At 40.3% G+C, this 17,191-nt stretch overlaps 2 protein-coding genes across 2 annotated transcripts in view; one reads left to right on the forward strand and one right to left on the reverse strand.

The window, feature by feature from the left end:
* Positions 1-739: 739 nt before the first annotated feature.
* slc26a11 (solute carrier family 26 member 11) lies at positions 740-8,043 on the reverse strand. The gene is made up of 15 exons (XM_019260210.2): positions 7,900-8,043; positions 6,802-7,037; positions 6,457-6,697; positions 6,163-6,355; positions 5,769-5,854; positions 4,909-5,131; positions 4,597-4,775; positions 4,399-4,471; positions 4,010-4,121; positions 3,832-3,887; positions 3,517-3,657; positions 3,312-3,439; positions 2,089-2,188; positions 1,850-1,983; positions 740-1,700 (listed from the first exon to the last, which is right to left on the reverse strand). Exons 3-15 carry the CDS (start codon positions 6,664-6,666, stop codon positions 1,512-1,514), a joined length of 1,824 nt encoding a protein of 607 aa, XP_019115755.1. The 5' UTR covers positions 6,667-6,697; positions 6,802-7,037; positions 7,900-8,043; the 3' UTR covers positions 740-1,511.
* Positions 8,044-8,085: 42 nt separating this feature from the next.
* Positions 8,086-17,191, forward strand: part of sgsh (N-sulfoglucosamine sulfohydrolase (sulfamidase)) — a 12,852-nt gene continuing 3,746 nt past the window's right edge. The window contains exons 1-4 of the mRNA XM_010744986.3: positions 8,086-8,320; positions 9,076-9,236; positions 9,334-9,439; positions 9,532-9,893. Coding sequence (XP_010743288.2) covers positions 8,239-8,320; positions 9,076-9,236; positions 9,334-9,439; positions 9,532-9,893 — 711 coding nt within the window. The 5' untranslated portion in view covers positions 8,086-8,238. The remainder of the gene's footprint in view (positions 8,321-9,075; positions 9,237-9,333; positions 9,440-9,531; positions 9,894-17,191) is intronic.

The raw sequence follows: 17,191 nt of genomic DNA on the forward strand, positions 1-17,191 counted from the left end.
TGCTGATATGACTGCTGGTTCAATAAGGCAAAAATGTGAAATGATAGCACTATGGTGTCATTTGCTAAATATTCGAGAAAAGAAAAGATTTCTCTTTGGAGTGAATGGATGGGCTACAGAGCTTCATGCTGTTTTTTAGAGAGTGGATTAACAATATACATGTTCAGAAATAATGTATTATGCAGTATGAACACAATTAGAAGAAAGTTACTTGCTGCATTTGAAATCAAATAGATTAAAAGATATTTTGATAAAACCAAAGTTATGAATATATTCAAATCAAACAGAATTATGGCCCTGAATCTTAAATTAAACTTAGATAGGAGTTGAAGGATTTAGTTGCAGTTAGGGACAATGGGTTGTGTGAATTATGTGAATTAGGAGATGTTGAGAATTTATCACATTTTGGTCTGTATTGTAGAGTTAAGAAGATCTACATTAAGTGAAAATCCAGAAATGTTTTGATGCATTGACACTGACGAATCATTTGGTTGTTTAACCTCAATTTATAATATTTGTGGTTTGTGATGTGGAAATCACCGGGAGACTTCTCCTTGATGTCAGATCACAGATTAATCACTTTCAATATTGGCTTTTAAGATCCTTAACGACGACACCAATTCATGACAAATGGTGCTGAGAAATACATTTCATGATAATTTGACTAATTACATCAGTGTGTGACTTGACATCATGACACAAACATTTCTGCATGCACAGACACTCACAAACACATATGAAAATATAAACTTTTTATTCAATAAAAAATTATTGATTTAGGTTAATAATGTGATTAATTGTAAGTCAATTAAAACCATTTTGCACTACCTTGTAAAACATTTCCTTACTAAAAAAGAAGAGGAATCAATTACATTACATGTCCTTTTACATCGATAAAAAAATTACTAATTATTCATTGATGGCACTGCTATTTTTTGTTATTTTTTTAAAAGATTTTTTTAGCCTTATTGTATAAAGACAGCTGAAGAGTGACAGAAATGCAGGGAGTGAGAGATGGAGAATGACATGCGGGAAAGAGCCACAGGTCGGCTTCGAACCCTGGGCTGCCGTGGCAAGGACTGAGCCTTTTTGTACATGGAGCGGCCCCATACCGACTGAGCTAAACAACACCCCAGCGCTGCTCTGGTATCCTTTACACACGCTGTCCATATTTTTGGAAAATGATTAATCATATAAATCAGTATTATAGTTTCTCTCATTATCTCCTTATTCATACAAAATACATAATGTCCCACAAAGCTACAAAATGCTATAAAACACAGAATTAGACTCCTGGTCCAATGTTTTTGTGCAATGGAAATGTAGTGTTGTAATCTCGCTAGTGTTTCTCCCAAACATTTCCAAAGTCAAGTTCAACAGACAAAGTTTAGTGCAACACTTTCCTTTAACCGGAAAAAGAAGGACGCACCTAACAGTCAGTAAATCAGTTGTTGGAGGTAGTTCTTCACTTTTTGACCTCATAACAGCCCAATGATCCCATATCAGAAATATCACTGATCAGCGCTGTTGCTAAATTCCTTCTGTTCCGCATCAAACATCTCCTCTCCATTCTGGGATTGGACAAAGTTTGCATCAGTCATTGAGGAGGTTCCCGACTCCATCTGCAGTGCTGCATCCACACTGTGTGTATATACAAGGTCCTGCAGATCAGCTGCGAGAAGAACCTTCAGAACAGAGGGCTAAAGGTGGGAGGAAGACAGAAATGGAGTGTGAGAAGAAGAGGAAAAATATTCTCAGTAAATAAATGAACCATTCCTGATGGACACTTAATGCCTAATAATCTATACTCAATAAATGTCTGTGAGGCAGTGAGAGTTGAAAGTAGTACCTGCAATCTGGCAAAATACAGTCGCACTTTTCTGAGTTTGAACTGCCTCAGAAGGTCCCTGATCTCGCTGATCACTGAGTAATCTATGATGCTGACATGGTGGCAGTCCAGGATCACTGACCGTGGAGGAGACGCTGGGGTAGAGTCGTTAAAGGGAGAGTAAATGAAAGTAAAAACTGCAAGAGAGGAGGTGGTTAAACGGGGTAGAGATCACTCTAAACAAAGAAACAAATCTTTACCCTGCAGAGCCTGAGTGTGCATGATGTGGCTGAGGTGCTCTGTGGCAGGAAAGCTGAGTCCACTGCCCAACTCCATCACTAGCACACCATGATCAGACACCTGCACACAACACATAATTAACCCAGAAACAACCTGTTACTCTTGCACCAGGATTTTATGATGTTCAACACATTCCTGCAGCCCTTGGTCTGTTTGATTGACCTTGTTTTACTCAAACTTCTTATCTTATTCTAGTTCAGTTAGCGAATTCCTGTATTTCACAGAGGAAGGTAAGACGTTGTCCTGTTGAGTTGAATGAGAAATGGTCGATGAGGCTGTTGTTAATGGAGAAACTGGTATCACTGACAAATCTGATAATTAACTTTGACTAAACATAGTCTTTGAACTCTCTGAAATCTGCATTGGAAAATATCGCTATGTCACCATGAACTGAAGGTGGAGAATAAGGATAAAACATTATATACATTATTTGTAACCGCTTATTCCCATCAGTGTTACGGTGCTGACTTTGGGCAAGAGGCGGGGTACACCCTGGACAAGACTGGCATGGGCGATTTAGAGTCACCAATTAACCTGTTAGGTGCATGTCTTTGGACTGTAGGAGGAAGCCGGAGTACCCAGAGAGAACCCACGCAGCCACGGGGAGAACATGTAAACTCCACACAGAAAGACCCCAGCCGAGGTTTGAACCAGGAATCATCTTGCTGTGAGGTGACAGTGCTAACCACCGCACAACCGTGCCTCCCAAATACTATATCTACTAATACTCCTATTGTTGAATAATTGTAACTGTCTCATGTTATATATATATAAATGTATTGTACAACATTTAAAAAACCTGTTTTCTAAACAGAATTCAAACCTTCCAGCAGCCAGCCCCAACCTCATCAGATTCATTACAAGATGCAGTCTGCAAAATATGAACTGAAACTGTAGAGTGTGTTTAGATGATGAATGCTATCGCTTAGTCCATGTTGTGTTTAGTTTGCAGATTTCACTGTTTAAAGGCTGATCTAATCATCCGGATGATTACTTTGAGGAACCATACTCATGTCCAATAACAATGTCTCTAACACAAGCACACAACTATCGCACCCTTACAGAAAACAAACAAAGCGACATTCGTGTGCTAGCACTGAAAGCCTGAATAATGTTTCACAGTTGACTCTTCCTTAAAGTGTCTCACTCACTCACACACAGAATATAATACCTATAATACTACCTTTATCTGTGGTCTTGCCGTATTGTACAGCAGCAGGGCTCCAGATACAGCTATACCTCCCACAATGCCGTACTGCACCTGCCAGAAACTCATCAGGAACGTCACAAAAAAAGGCAGCAGGTCCAGTTCTGTGGAAGGCACATGAAGATTAGACCACACCTAACAAGCAAATACACTTGAGACACACATGCCATGAGACACCTACTGCGTATCCTCCACATGTTAGCCACAACTTGGTAATCCATCATTGGAGCTACCGCACAGATGACAACAGCAGCCAGAGAAGCTTTGGGGATGTAGTAGAAGGCCGGCATGAGGAACGCCAGGGAAAGCAACACTATCACACCTGCAAGGAAACACAGAGGGAACAGAGGGAAGGTTAACTTTAGATTTATTTCTCATTTCCAAACTAAGAAACACACATGACATTTAGTGGGAATAAGAGACAATAACACAACAACACAGGCCCCCTCAAGAGGGTGGAAGAGATGCAGTGAAAGTTGAAAGTGTTGGGACTCACTGGTGACGATACCTCCAGCTTGAGTGCAAACACCAGTCTGGGAGTTCACTGCTGTCCTGGATGTGAGGCGCAAACATGACACTGTTACAGAACAGTATACAGTATATTACATCTGGGCTCACGCACGCACGCACGCACGCACGCACGCACACACGCACACACACACACACACACACACCTCCCAAAGCTGCCAGTAACAGGGTATCCTGACACAAAGGAACCCATGATGTTGGTCACACCGATTGCCAACAGCTCCTGATTGGCATCGATTCTGTAGTCGTTTTGACTGGCTGAGGAGAAACAAGCAGTTTAAATCAGTCAGCAGTCTGATCAAACACTCTTTCTTTTTTACCATACTACAATGTTAGTGTAGCATGTATTGGACAGAGAAGTATTGGACAAATAATGGTCTAGATGAAAGATTGAGGGTTCACCAGAGTTATTACAATTCACTTTGAGGGGGACACAAATATCTGTAGCAAATAGTTGAGATATTATAGTCTGTTCCAAAGTGTTGGACTGAAACAACCGTCAAAACAACATTTCCATCAGTAGAAAAAGACTTACCAAAAGCTTTTGCAATAGCAATGCTCTCCAACAGACCCATGAAGGGAATTACAACAAGGTCTTCCCCAAAGCCCTGCACAAAACACAGACAGAGCAGTCAGTCAGATGCTCTTCTCCCAAAATGGAAAGATTTTGGGAAGTGAAAGTTGCAACTCAATCATTCAGCAGAAAGAATTTAACTGTCTCTCTGGTCCTCACCTCTACAATCTCTCCAAAAGAGACGACAGTGCCATTGTCTGTGATGTAAGTGGTGGGTGGGGGCCTGAATGGTGGGAGCCCCCGGGAAGTTTCCCCAGTGATTGTAAACACCTGATGACCATAACCATTCCAGGAAAATGCTACAAGGGTTGCAGCCACGACTACCAGAGCATTACGCACTGATCAAGACAGAGAAGAAATTAGAGGAAACTGGGAGGTTTAAGAAAAGTGTATTCATAGCAACTATCCATTCATTTCAAACACACACACACACACACACACACACACACACACACACGCACAGGTACTGACTGGTAGCGACAGTCCACACTAGTTTCCTGGCGAATCTTGAGGAAGTGGAGTAAGGAATGTCATCAGAGCCCAGACTCTTCTTCATTAACATCAACATGACCAGGAGAGAGAGACAGAGCAGTCCCAATACCACATCACCTATCCTGGCTTCTGGGATCCTGTAAAAGGTGTAGTAAACCTCCAGGATGAAGTCATGGGGAATGTCCTGGAGTCCCAGAATATTCTAGAAACAGAAACAGGTTTGATTTATGAACAAATTGGGTGAACAAGAAGAGTTCTTTCTTCACTTTTTATATAGTAACTTCACAAAATGAGTCAAAATTAGATAAGTCAGGCTGTAGCAGAGAAACAAAGGTGTGTTGAGACTAAGAATGTGTTGTTGCTTCTTAGAATGTTATATAGTCTCTCACTTTAAATACTAGAAATGATTGACACAAATCCATCAAAGCTGGCTCCCTGTTCAAGATAAATGTGACTGCTATAGAGCCAGACTAAAGTTGGATAATTAAATAATCTGTATATAGATACAAGTCCATAGAAATAGTTTTAAAAAGAAAACATATCACTAGTTTTTCTTCTTTTTTCATAAATAAAAAAACTAAACTAAACAATTGTCTTTTAATTTAAAATATCGTGATTGTGAAATTGTGAATATTTTGACTGAGCTGAGCTTATATCAGTCCATAATATTGTGATGGCGAATGTATTGTAAGTTCCACCACATCCAGACTGTAATGTATGATTATTCCAGAGATTATTAGGTTTTTCTTTTGTTTGTTTTTTGCGTGTTGAGTAATATCATAAGGTATAGGGACTGTTTTTTATACATGGTTTTGTGTGTGTGTGTAATTAACCCTCACCTTCACTTGGCCAAAGCTGATGGTTACCGCAGCAGCACAAGTGAAGCCTTTTATTACCGGGAAAGAGATAAAGTCCAGCAGGAAACCTGCAGAAGACAAGCACAGTAATGAATGATTTACAGAGCTGTGACACTGACCTTGAACCAGATCCACAAAAGTGGTGTGTAGTTTAAACAGAGATTCATAGATGTGGTGGCAGGAAGTAGCTCTCCTGCACCTACAAACTAATATTATAATACCATTGTAAATTTTACAGACTGGAAGATGTAATGCTAACATATTGTGTGAAAACAATGTGCCCCTTTAGGAGTAAAAAGTGTGTCAACTCAATTAAGAAAAGCACCAAAATTAGTGTCACAAGTTTTTCACATGACCTCAGCAGCCCTCCTCTCACCTAATCTCAGTAATGCCATTATAGCTTGGATGAGTCCACAGAGGAGACTGAGCAGCACGGCTTGGTGTGGGTGCCCCCCCACCACAGAGAAACACAGGAGGGACATGATGGCCGTGGGACCCAGTGTCACATCCTTAGAGGTTCCCAGAAGGGCATAGATGAACCCCCCCATGAAGGCAGAGTAGAGGCCGTACTGTGGAATAAAATGCTTTTTAGATTAAATGATGAATAGAGTTTAATATAAATGGAAGTTGAATCCCAAAGATGAACTATCAGAGAACAGCTTAGATTTACCTGCACAGGAAGGCCAGCCACTTCAGCATAAGCCAGCGCCTGAGGTACAGCCGTCAGCCCGACTGTGAGGCCTGCGAGCAGATCCATCTGAAGCCACTTCAGCTTGTACCTGGGCAGCCAGGAGAGGATGGGCAGGCAGGACTTCAGGGTGCTGTAGGAGCAGCATCCCCAGCCGACGGCTGACACTCGTCCCAGCAGCGACTGCGACATCGCTCGAGGATAAAAGGTGTGGAAGGAGAACCTGGAGAGGAGGAGGAGAGTGGAAAGGATAAAGAGAAAGTGTTAAGTACACATAGAAAAAAATGTTTTGCATATTCAAATGTCTTTGTAAGAGGCAAAAGTTACACAAAGTGAAGTTTCCTCCTCTGCTTTAAAAGCCACTCGTCGTCTTTTGGGAAGTGCAGCTTGTTTTCTCTGGCTTTGTTTCCCCTCCTCTTCCCTCACAGACCCGGCAGTCAGGGAAACACCACAAAAAAGTGCTCTGTGTACCTGCATGTGTCAGTTTGTCTGAGTGCTTTTCTGGACAAATACACAGCACATCAAAGGAAGTGAACGCCATATCTTCAGATGCATGCTGTGATCTGTGTGTGAAGGGAAAGAACAACAAAAGTTAACTAAGCTGCAAGTCACACAGATCGACGATAACCAGTCTGACCTGTCATATGATGATCATAAGACAGATCAGAGCTTTGCATATCTCACAGCCACAGCTGTTTCTCCACAATCACAAGCCTACAAGCCATAAAACTCCCTGACAGAGGAATATTCACACACATAAAACTGCCAAGTTACCAGCAGCCTCGTCTTACAGTGCGATATTTTAACTCCCATAGTGTGTTTGTGGTATGTTATGTGGGCTATTATACTCTATACTCTCTCATTAAGATGCTGTGTGTGCCTGTAAAAAACAGAAAAGAGTAAATTAAGATAGAGAAAAAAATGAATAGAATTAAATAGAATAGAAAAACTACAGATTGGAATAGAAAAAACTACAAATTAGATTAAAAACTGCATATAACAGCAAAAAAACATTAAAAACAACACTATAGTGTTGTAACAGACTATAAAGGCTACAGATTGGAATAGAAAAACTACAAATTAGACTAAAAACAACAACATATAATTGCATAAAACATAGAAAACAACACTATAGTGTTGTAACAGACTATAAAGACTACAGATTGGAATAGAAAAACTACAAATTAGACTAAAAACAACAACATACAATTGCATAAAACATAGAAAACAACACTATAGTGTTGTAACAGAATATAAAGGCTACAGATTGGAATAGAAAAGCGACACTATAGAATAAACAACAAAGCAAAACTATAGCTTAGAATAGAAAAACAACACATTAGATGAAAAACAACAACATATAATAGCATAAAACAGAAAAGCAGAACAGAATATAAATGCTACAGATTAAATATGAACTCTTACTCTGCTTGATATCCTGTTCTTTGTCATTGTTTGCTGGCTCAGCTGTGATTTTCAGCTCATCGTCTCATTTGTTCCTTTTCATAAAAAACACTTCCTAAAATCTGCCATCAGCGCGAGACACCGGTTCCTGTTGTCTCTCCCCTCACGTGACCTCTGTCACATGACTGCACGTGGGCCGGGCTTAGTTTGTTTGAGGAAGCACCGTCGTTGAACTATAAGATGAAACATTCATTTTGGAGACTTACTTTATTGTATTTATTGACTGTAGTTGTTTGAAATGTTTCACGCAGAGAGTTTGAGTCTCAGCAGGCGAAGTGAAGACAGAAAATAAGCGTCGACATGCTGTGTGAGGTGTTTTTCCTCTTGTTGACTTCAGGTCATGTCGCTCAGTCACAGAGGAGAAATGTCCTTCTGATAATTGGTGAGTGAACTTTTACATTTCTGTCCAGTAATAACCAACTCTGCCTGGAGGAATTATAATGCTGAAGTATAAACTCACAGTTTACACCAGTAAAACTAATTATTATATACTTATTTAGTCTACTCTCACCCATGTAAATCACAGAAAAGATGTTTGTTTACATCCTCCAACATAAACTAACAACAACAACCTGGACATTAAACACTCTGTGAACACTTCACAATGGTTGATTGGTTATTAGCCTGTTAGTTTTAGCTGGCTGTACCTAATAATCTTGTTCTATACTGTGATGTTATATCACAGTAGGCTATAATAAACTATAGATAAATTAACCAGATGCTAAATGTAATAAGGATTTTGCCATGTGTGTGTTTTTGTTTGTTGTTTTGGATCTTAATATGTCATTGAACATGGGTCAGTAGAATATCAATTTCCATACATACATATTGTGCCTCTGTCTAATGGTTTTAAGAAGCTTTGACCAGGACAGAAACAACAACATACAGTACATCAATATACATACATGCATGCCATTGTAAGTGAAAATAAATACAAATTATTATACAAAATACATTTCTTTTTAATGTGTAGTAAAATCATATGGAAATGTAGCTGTCCTCCCAAAATGGCCCAATACGGCCAGAGATATTGAAAAAAACAGCATGACAAAATATCTGACATATGATGCTGGTTTTACTAAGTTACCAGGAATATGTCACATAAGATCTAATAAATGTGTCTTTTCCCTCTTCCAGCTGATGACGCAGGCTTTGAGACAGAGGTGTATAACAACTCTGTCGTCCACACCCCTCACCTGCGTGCTCTGGCCCAGCGTAGCCTAGTGTTTAGAAATGCCTTCACCTCTGTCAGCAGCTGCTCTCCCAGCCGCTCCACCATTCTCACTGGTCTGCCACAGGTAAAATAAAATAAAAAACACACATGCACAAATGTATAGATGCTTCTCATTTGTTCACAGAGTTACAGTATTTTAAGTCTGTTTGATCTGTTTTCAGCACCAGAACGGCATGTACGGTCTTCATCAGGGCGTTCACCACTTCAACTCGTTTGATGGAGTACAAAGTCTGCCGCTGCTCCTCAGCAAAGCTAACATACACACAGGTAGATAACAAAAAGACCAGTTTATTTCAGATCTACTGACACACACTCTTTTTTTATCACCCCTCTCTTTTTTCACTCTCTCATTCACACAGGTATAATTGGGAAGAAGCACGTCGGCCCTGGATCTGTGTACCCTTTTGATTTTGCGTACACAGAGGAGAACAGCTCTGTCCTCCAGGTGGGGAGGAACATCACCCGCATCAAACTCCTGGTCCGCAAGTTTTTCAAGACTCATAAAGAAGAGGCCTTTGAGCGAAGGCAAAAGACAGAAGAGAATAAAGACAAAGAGGAAGAGAGGCCGTTTTTACTTTATGTTGCCTTCCACGACACCCACCGATGTGGACACTCGCAGCCCCAGTATGGAGCGTTCTGTGAGAAGTTTGGGAATGGTGAAATGGGAATGGGTAGAATACCTGACTGGAAACCAGAATATTACACACCAGAACAAGTAAAGGTCAGTAAGTAAGCGGCAGTAGCTCAGTCCATAGGGACTTGGGAACCGGAGGGTGGCCGGTTCAAGTCCCACATGGACCAAAAATATGGAAGGTGGACTGGTAGCTGGAGAGGTGCCAGTTCACCTCCTGGGCACTGCCGAGGTGCCCTTGAGCAAGGCACCGACCTCCCCCAACTGCTCACTGGGCGCTGGTCTGGCTGGCTGCCCATCACTCCACCATCTCTCTCCACATTTGCATGTCTATGCCGTTGTACTGCATGGTGGTGTGTGTCTGGGTTAAAATGCATGTAAATAAAAAAAAGAATTTCCCCATTGAGGGTTTAATAAAGTATATCTTCTTCTTCTTCTTCTAAAGATTTAACTTGAGATTTTTGCACTGGGATGTTGTGTTGCGTCATTTTGGCTTGAATATATATCGTATGATCACTCACTGTGAAGGAAGTTCATGTGAACATTGATTTAAACTAAGATTAGTAGAAGGCCGGCATGAGGAACGCCAGGGAAAGCAAACACATCACACTGCAAGGAAACCAGAGGGAACAGAGGGAAGGTTAACTTTAGATTTATTTCTCATTTCCAAACTAAGAACACACATGACATTTAGTGGGAATAAGAGACAATAACAACAACAACACAGGCCCCCTCAAGAGGTGGAAGAGATGCAGTGAAAGTTGAAAGTGTGGGACTCACTGTGAGATACCTCCAGCTGAGTGCAAACACCAGTCTGGGAGTTCACTGCTGTTCCTGGATGTGAGGCGCAAAACATGACACTGTTACAGAACATATACAGTATATACATCTGGGCTCCACACACACACACACACACCACACACACACACACACACACACACACACACCACACACCACACACACACACACACACACACACACACACACACACACACACACACACACACACACCTCCCAAAGCTGCCAGTGACAGGGTATCCTGACACAAAGGAACCCATGATGTTGGTCACACCGATTGCCAACAGCCCTTGTTGGCATCGATTCTGTAGTCGTTTTGACTGGCTGAGGAGATACAAGCAGTTTAATCAGTCAGCAGTCTGATCAAACACTCTTTCTTTTTTACCATATACAATAGTTAGTGGAGCATGTATTGGACAGAGAAGTACTGGACAAATAATGGTCTAGATGAAAAGATTGAGGGTTCACCAGAGTTATTACAATTCACTTTGAGGGGGACAAAATATCTGTAGCAAATAGTTGAGATATTATAGTCTGTTCCAAGTGTTGGACTGAAACAACGTCAGAACATTTCCATCAGTAGAAAAGACTTACCAAAAGCTTTGCAATAGCAATGCTCTCCAACAGACCCATGAAGGGAATACAACAAGGTCTTCCCAAAGCCCTGCACAAAACACAGACAGAGCAGTTGTCAGATGCTCTTCTCCCAAAATGGAAAGATTTTGGGAAGTGAAAGTTGCAACTCAATCATTCAGCAGAAAGAATTTAACTGTCTCTCTGGTCCTCACCTCTACAATCTTCTCCAAAAGAGACGACAGTGCCATTGTCTGTGATGTAAGTGGTGGGTGGGGGCCTGAATGGTGGGAGCCCCCGGGAAGTTTCCCCAGTGATTGTAAACACCTGATGACCATAACCATTCCAGGAAAATGCTACAAGGGTTGCAGCCACGACTACCAGAGCGTTACGCACTGATCAAGACAGAGAAGAAATGAAGAAATTAGAGGAAACTGGGAGGTTTAAAAAAGTGTATTCATAGCAACTATCCATTCATTTCAAACACACACACACACACACACACACACACGCACAGGTACTGACTGGTAGCGACAGTCCACACTAGTTTCCTGGCGAATCTTGAGGAAGTGGAGTAAGGATGTCATCAAGAGCCCAGACTCTTCTTCATTAACATCAACATGACCAGGAGAGAGAGACAAGCAGTCCCAATACCACATCACTATCCTGGCTTCGGGATCCTGTAAAAGGTGTAGTAAACCTCCAGGATGAAGTCATGGGGAATGTCCTGGAGTCCCAGAATATTCTAGAAACAGAAACAGGTTTGATTTATGAACAAATTGGGTGAACAAGAAGAGTTCTTTCTTCACTTTTTATATAGTAACTTCACAAAATATCAAAATTAGATAAGTCAGGCTGTAGCAGAGAAACAAAGGTGTGTTTAAGACTAAGAATGTGTTGTTGCTTCTTAGATGTTATATAGTCCACTTTAAATACTAGAAATGATGACACAAATCCATCAAAGCTGGCTCCCTGTTCAAGATAAGTGACTGCTATAGAGCCAGATAAAGTTGGATAATTAAATAATCTGTTTATAGATACAAGTCTATAGAAATAGTTTTAAAAAGACTCTGAAAACATATCACTAGTTTTTCTTCTTTTTTCATAAATAAAAAAACTAAACTAAACAACTGTCTTTTAATTTAAATATTTTGATTGTGAAATTGTGAATATTTGACTGAGCTGAGCTTATATCATCATAATATTGTGATGGGCGAATGTATTGTAAGTTCCACCACATCCACTGTAAGTTAATTATTCCAGAGATTATTAGATTTTTCTTTTGCTTGTTTTTTTGCGTGTTGAGTAATATCATAAGGTATAGGGACTGTTTTTTATACATGGTTTTTGTGTGTGTGTGTAATTAACCCACCTTCACTTGGCCAAAGCTGATGGTTACCGCAGCAGCACAAGTGAAGCCTTTTATTACCGGGAAAGAGATAAAGTCCAGCAGGAAACCTGCAGAAGACAAGCACAGTAATGAATGATTACAGAGCTGTGACACTGACCTTGAACCAGATCCACAAAATGGTGTGTATTTAACAAGATTCACTAGATGTGGGGCAGGAAGTAGCTCTCCTGCACTACAAACTAATATTATAATACCATTATAAATTTTACAGACTGGAAGATGATGCTAACATATTGTGTGAAAACAATGTGCCCTTTAGGAGTAAAAAGTGTGTCAACTAAATTAAGAAAAGCACCAAAATTAGTGTCACAAGTTTTTCACATGACCCCAGCAGCCCCCTCTCACCTAATCTCAGTAATGCCATTATAGCTTGGTATGAGTCCACAGAGGAGACTGAGCAGCACGGCTTGGTGTGGGTGCCCCCCCCACACAGAGAAACACAGGAGGGACATGATGGCCGTGGGACCCAGTGTCACATCCTTAGAGGTTCCCAGAAGGGCATAGATGAACCCCCCCATAAGGCAGAGTAGAGGCCGTACTGTTGAATAAAATGCTTTTTAGATTAAATGATGAATAGAGTTTAATATAAATGGAAGTTGAATCCCAAAGAGGAACTATCAGAGACACAGCTTAGATTTACCTGCACAGGAAGGCCAGCCACTTCAGCATAAGCCAGCGCCTGAGGTACAGCTGTCAGCCCGACTGTGATGCCTGCGAGCAGATCCATCTGAAGCCACTTCAGCTTGTACCTGGGCAGCCAGGAGAGGATGGGCAGGCAGGACTTCAGGGTGCTGTAGGAGCAGCACCCCCAGCTGACGGCTGACACTCGTCCCAGCAGCGACTGCGACATCGCTCGAGGATAAAAGGTGTGGAAGGAGAACCTGGAGAGGAGGAGAGAGTGGAAAGGATAAAGAGAAAGTGTTAAGTACACATAGAAAAAAAGTTTTGCATATTCAAATGTCTTTGTAAGAGGCAAAAGTTACACAAAGTGAAGTTTCCTCCTCTCTTGCTTTAAAAGCCACTCGTCGTCTTTGGGAAGTGCAGCTTGTTTCTCTGGCTTTGTTTCCCCTCCTCTTCCCTCACAGACCCGGCAGTCAGGGAAACACCACAAAAAGTGCTCTGTGTACCTGCATGTGTCAGTTTGTCTGACTGCTTTTCTGGACAAATAACAGCACATCAAAGGAAGTGAACGCCATATCTTCAGATGCATGCTGTGATCTGTGTGTGAAGGGAAAGAACAACAAAAGTTAACATAGCTGCAAGTCACACAGATCGACGATAACCAGTCTGACCTGTCATATGATGATCATAAGACAGATCAGAGCTTTGCATATCTCACAGCCACAGCTGTTTCTCCACATCACAAGCCTACAAGCCATAAAACTCCCTGACGAGGAATATTCACACACATAAAACTGCCGAGTTACCAGGCCTCGTCTTACAGTGCGATATTTTAACTCCCATAGTGTGTTTGTGGTGATGTTATGTGGGCTATTATACTCTATACTCCTCTCATTAAGATGCTGTGTGTGCCGTAACAAACAGAAAAGAGTAAATTAAGATTAGAAAAAAATGAATAGAATAAATAGAATAGAAAAAACTAGATTGGAATAGAAAAAACTACAAATTAGATTAAAAACTGCATATAACAGCAAAAAAACATTAAAAACAACCTATATATGTTGTAACAGATATAAAGGCTACATTGGAATAGAAAACACTACAAATTAGACTAAAAACAACAACAATAATTGCATAAAACATAGAAAACAACACTATAGTGTTTAACAGACTATAAAGCTACAGTATGGAATAGAAAAACTACAAATTAGACTAAAAACAACAACATATAAAGTGCATAAAACAAGAAAACAACACTATAGTGTTGTAACAGATATAAAGGCTACAGATTGGAATAGAAAAGCGACACTATAGAATAAACAACAAAGCAAAACTATAGCTTAGAATAGAAAAACAACACATTAGATGAAAAACAACAACATATAATAGCATAAAACAGAAAGCAGAACAGATATATAATGCTACACGATTAAATATGAACTCTTACTCTGCTTGATATGCCTCTTTTTTGTCATTGTTTGTTGGCTCAGCTGTGATTTTCAGCTCATCGTCTCATTTGTTCCTTTTATAAAAAACACTTCCTAAAATCTGCCATCAGCGCGAGACACCGGTTCCTGTTGCTCTCCCCTCACGTGACCTTGTCACATGACTGCCGTGGGCCGGGCTTAGTTTGTTTGAGGAAGCACCGTCGTTGTACTATAAGATGAAACATTTTCTGGAGACTTACTTTATTGTATTTATTGACTGTAGTGTTTGAAATGTTTCACGCAGAGAGTTTGACTCGCAGCAGGGAAGTGAAGACGGAAAATAAGCGTCAACATGCTGTGTGAGGTGTTTTTCTCTTGTTGACTTCAGTCATGTCGCTCAGTCACAGAGGAGAAATGTCCTTTGATAATTGGTGAGTGAACTTTACATTTCTGTCCAGTAATAACCAACTCTGCCTGGAGAATTATAATGCTGAAGTATAAACTCACAGTTACACCAGTAAAACCAATATTATATACTATTTAGTCTACCCACCATGTAAACACAGAAAAGATGTTTGTTACATCCTCAACATAAACTAACAACAACAACCTGGACATTAAACACCTGTGAACACTTCACAATGGGTTGATTTGTTTTTTTTTGCTGGTGTACTAATAATCTTGTTCTATACTGTGATGTTATATCACAGTAGGCTATAATAAACTATAGATAAATTAACCAGATGCTAAATGTAATAAGGATTTTGCCAGTGTGTGTTTTTGTTTGTTGTTTTGGATCTTAATATGTCATTGAACATGGGTCAGTAGAATATCTCTTTCCATACATACATATTGTGCCTCTGTCTAATGGTTTTAAGAAGCTTTGACCAGGACAGAAATAACAACATACAGTACATCAATATACATACATCATGCCATTGTAAGTGAAATAAATACAAATGATTATACAAAAAAATAAGAAGAATTTCTTTTTAATGTGTAAGATATAAACTAAATCGATGATGCAGGAAAATCATATGAAAATGTGCTGTCCTCCCAAAATGGCCCAAACGGCCAGAGATATTGAAAAAAACAGCATGACAAAATATCTGACATATGATGCTGGTTTTACTAAGTTACCAGGAATAGTCATATAAGATCTAATAATGTGTCTTTCCCTCTTCCAGCTGATGACGCAGGCTTTGAGACAGAGGTGTATAAAACTCTGTCGTCACACCCCTCACCTGCGCGCTCTGGCCCAGCGTAGCCGTTGTTTAAAGTAATGCTTCACCTCTGTCAGCAGCTGCTCCCCCAGCCGCTCCACCATTCTCACGGTCTGCCACAGGTAAATAAAATAAAAAACACACATGCACAAATGTATAGATGCTTCTCATTTGTTCACAGAGTTATTTAAGTCTGTTGGATCTGTTTTCAGCACCAGAACGGCATGTACGGTCTTCATCAGGGCGTCACCACTTCAACTCGTTTGATGGAGTACAAAGTCTGCCGCTGCTCCCAGCAAAGCTAACATACACACAGGTAGATAACAAAAAGACCAGTTTATTTCAGATCTACCACACACACTCTTTTTTTAATCACCCCTCTCTTTTTTCACTCTCTCATTTACACAGGATAATTGGGAAGAAGCGTCGGCCCTGGACTGTGTACCCTTTTGATTTTGCGTACACAGAGGAGAACAGCTCTGTCCTCCAGGTGGGGAGGAACATCACCCGCATCAAACTCCTGGTCCGCAAGTTTTTCAAGACTCATAAAGAAGAGGCCTTGAGCGAAGGCAAAAGACAGAAGAGAATAAAGACAAAGACGAAGAGAGGCCGTTTTTACTTTATGTTGCTTCCAGACACCCACCGATGTGGACACTGCAGCCCCAGTATGGAGCGTTCTGTGAGAAGTTTGGAATGGTGAAATGGGAATGGGTAGAATACCTGACTGGAAACCAGAATATTACACACACCAGAACAAGTAAAGGTCAGTAAGTAAGCGGCAGTAGCTCAGTCCATAGGGACTTGGGAACCGGAGGGTGGCGGTTCAAGTCCCACATGGACCAAAAATTGGAAGGTGGACTGGTAGCTGGAGAGGTGCCAGTTCACCTCCTGGGCACTGCCGAGGTGCCCTGAGCAAGCCACCGACCCCCCCCCAACTGTCACTGGGCGTCGGTCTGGCGGGCTGCCCATCACTCCACCATCTCTCTCCACATTTGCATGTCTATGCCGTTGTACTGCATGGGGGTGTGTGCTGGGTTAAAATGCATGAAATAAAAAAAAATAGAGTGAAAAAAGAATTTCCCCATTGAGGGTTTAATAAAGTATATCTTCTTCTTCTTCTCTAAAGATTTATATAATAGATATATATATATATATATATATATATATATATAGATATATATATATATATATATATTATATATATATTATAGATATTATATAGATATATATATATATATATATATATATATATAATAAATATTATATATATATATATATATATATATATATATATATATAAATTATTATTATAATAAATACATCTGAAAGACCCAC

This window comes from Larimichthys crocea, chromosome X (genome assembly GCF_000972845.2).
Source record: "Larimichthys crocea isolate SSNF chromosome X, L_crocea_2.0, whole genome shotgun sequence".
Lineage (NCBI taxonomy): Eukaryota > Metazoa > Chordata > Actinopteri > Sciaenidae > Larimichthys > Larimichthys crocea.